Below are 443 nucleotides of genomic sequence, written 5' to 3'. Positions count from 1 at the left end.
CCATGGCGCTGGACGGGATCCGCATGCCGGACGGCTGCTACGCCGACGGGACTTGGGAGCTGAGCGTCCATGTCACCGACCTGGGCCGCGACGTCACCCTGCGGGTCACTGGCGAGATCCACATCGGCGGCGTCATGCTGCGCCTCGTCGAGAAGCTCGGTGAGTCCTCCCGGTACCCCGCACCCAGCGCCCGGCATCCTCGCAGCGCCCTGCCCCGGCACCCTGCTCCGGAGCGGTGCTGGAGAACCCAGCAAGCACCCTGTCCCAGTACAGTGCCTGAGCACCCAGCACCCTGCCTCAGCACCTGGCACCCTGCTCCAGTACAGCACTTGAGCACCCAGCACCCTGCCCCAGCACCCAGCACCCTGCTCCAGTGCAGCGCTGGAGACTCCAGCACCCTGTCCCAGCATCCAGCAGGCAGCCCCAGTACCGTGCCTGCGCAC

The 443-nt window shown here is 69.3% G+C and overlaps 1 protein-coding gene across 1 annotated transcript in view; it reads left to right on the top strand.

The window, feature by feature from the left end:
* Positions 1-2: 2 nt before the first annotated feature.
* The window catches only part of LOC103777399 (fermitin family homolog 2-like), a gene marked incomplete at its 3' end in the record, with an annotated part of 19180 nt that continues 18739 nt past the window's right edge, over positions 3-443 (top strand). Inside the window, exon 1 of the mRNA XM_008944951.1 lies at positions 3-159. Coding sequence (XP_008943199.1) covers positions 3-159 — 157 coding nt within the window. The remainder of the gene's footprint in view (positions 160-443) is intronic.

The sequence above is a fragment of the Merops nubicus genome, unplaced genomic scaffold (genome assembly GCF_000691845.1).
Source record: "Merops nubicus isolate BGI_N331 unplaced genomic scaffold, ASM69184v1 scaffold36877, whole genome shotgun sequence".
Lineage (NCBI taxonomy): Eukaryota > Metazoa > Chordata > Aves > Coraciiformes > Meropidae > Merops > Merops nubicus.
The sequence above is the reverse complement of the archived record's forward strand: the minus strand, read 5'-3'. Positions and strand labels throughout refer to the sequence as shown.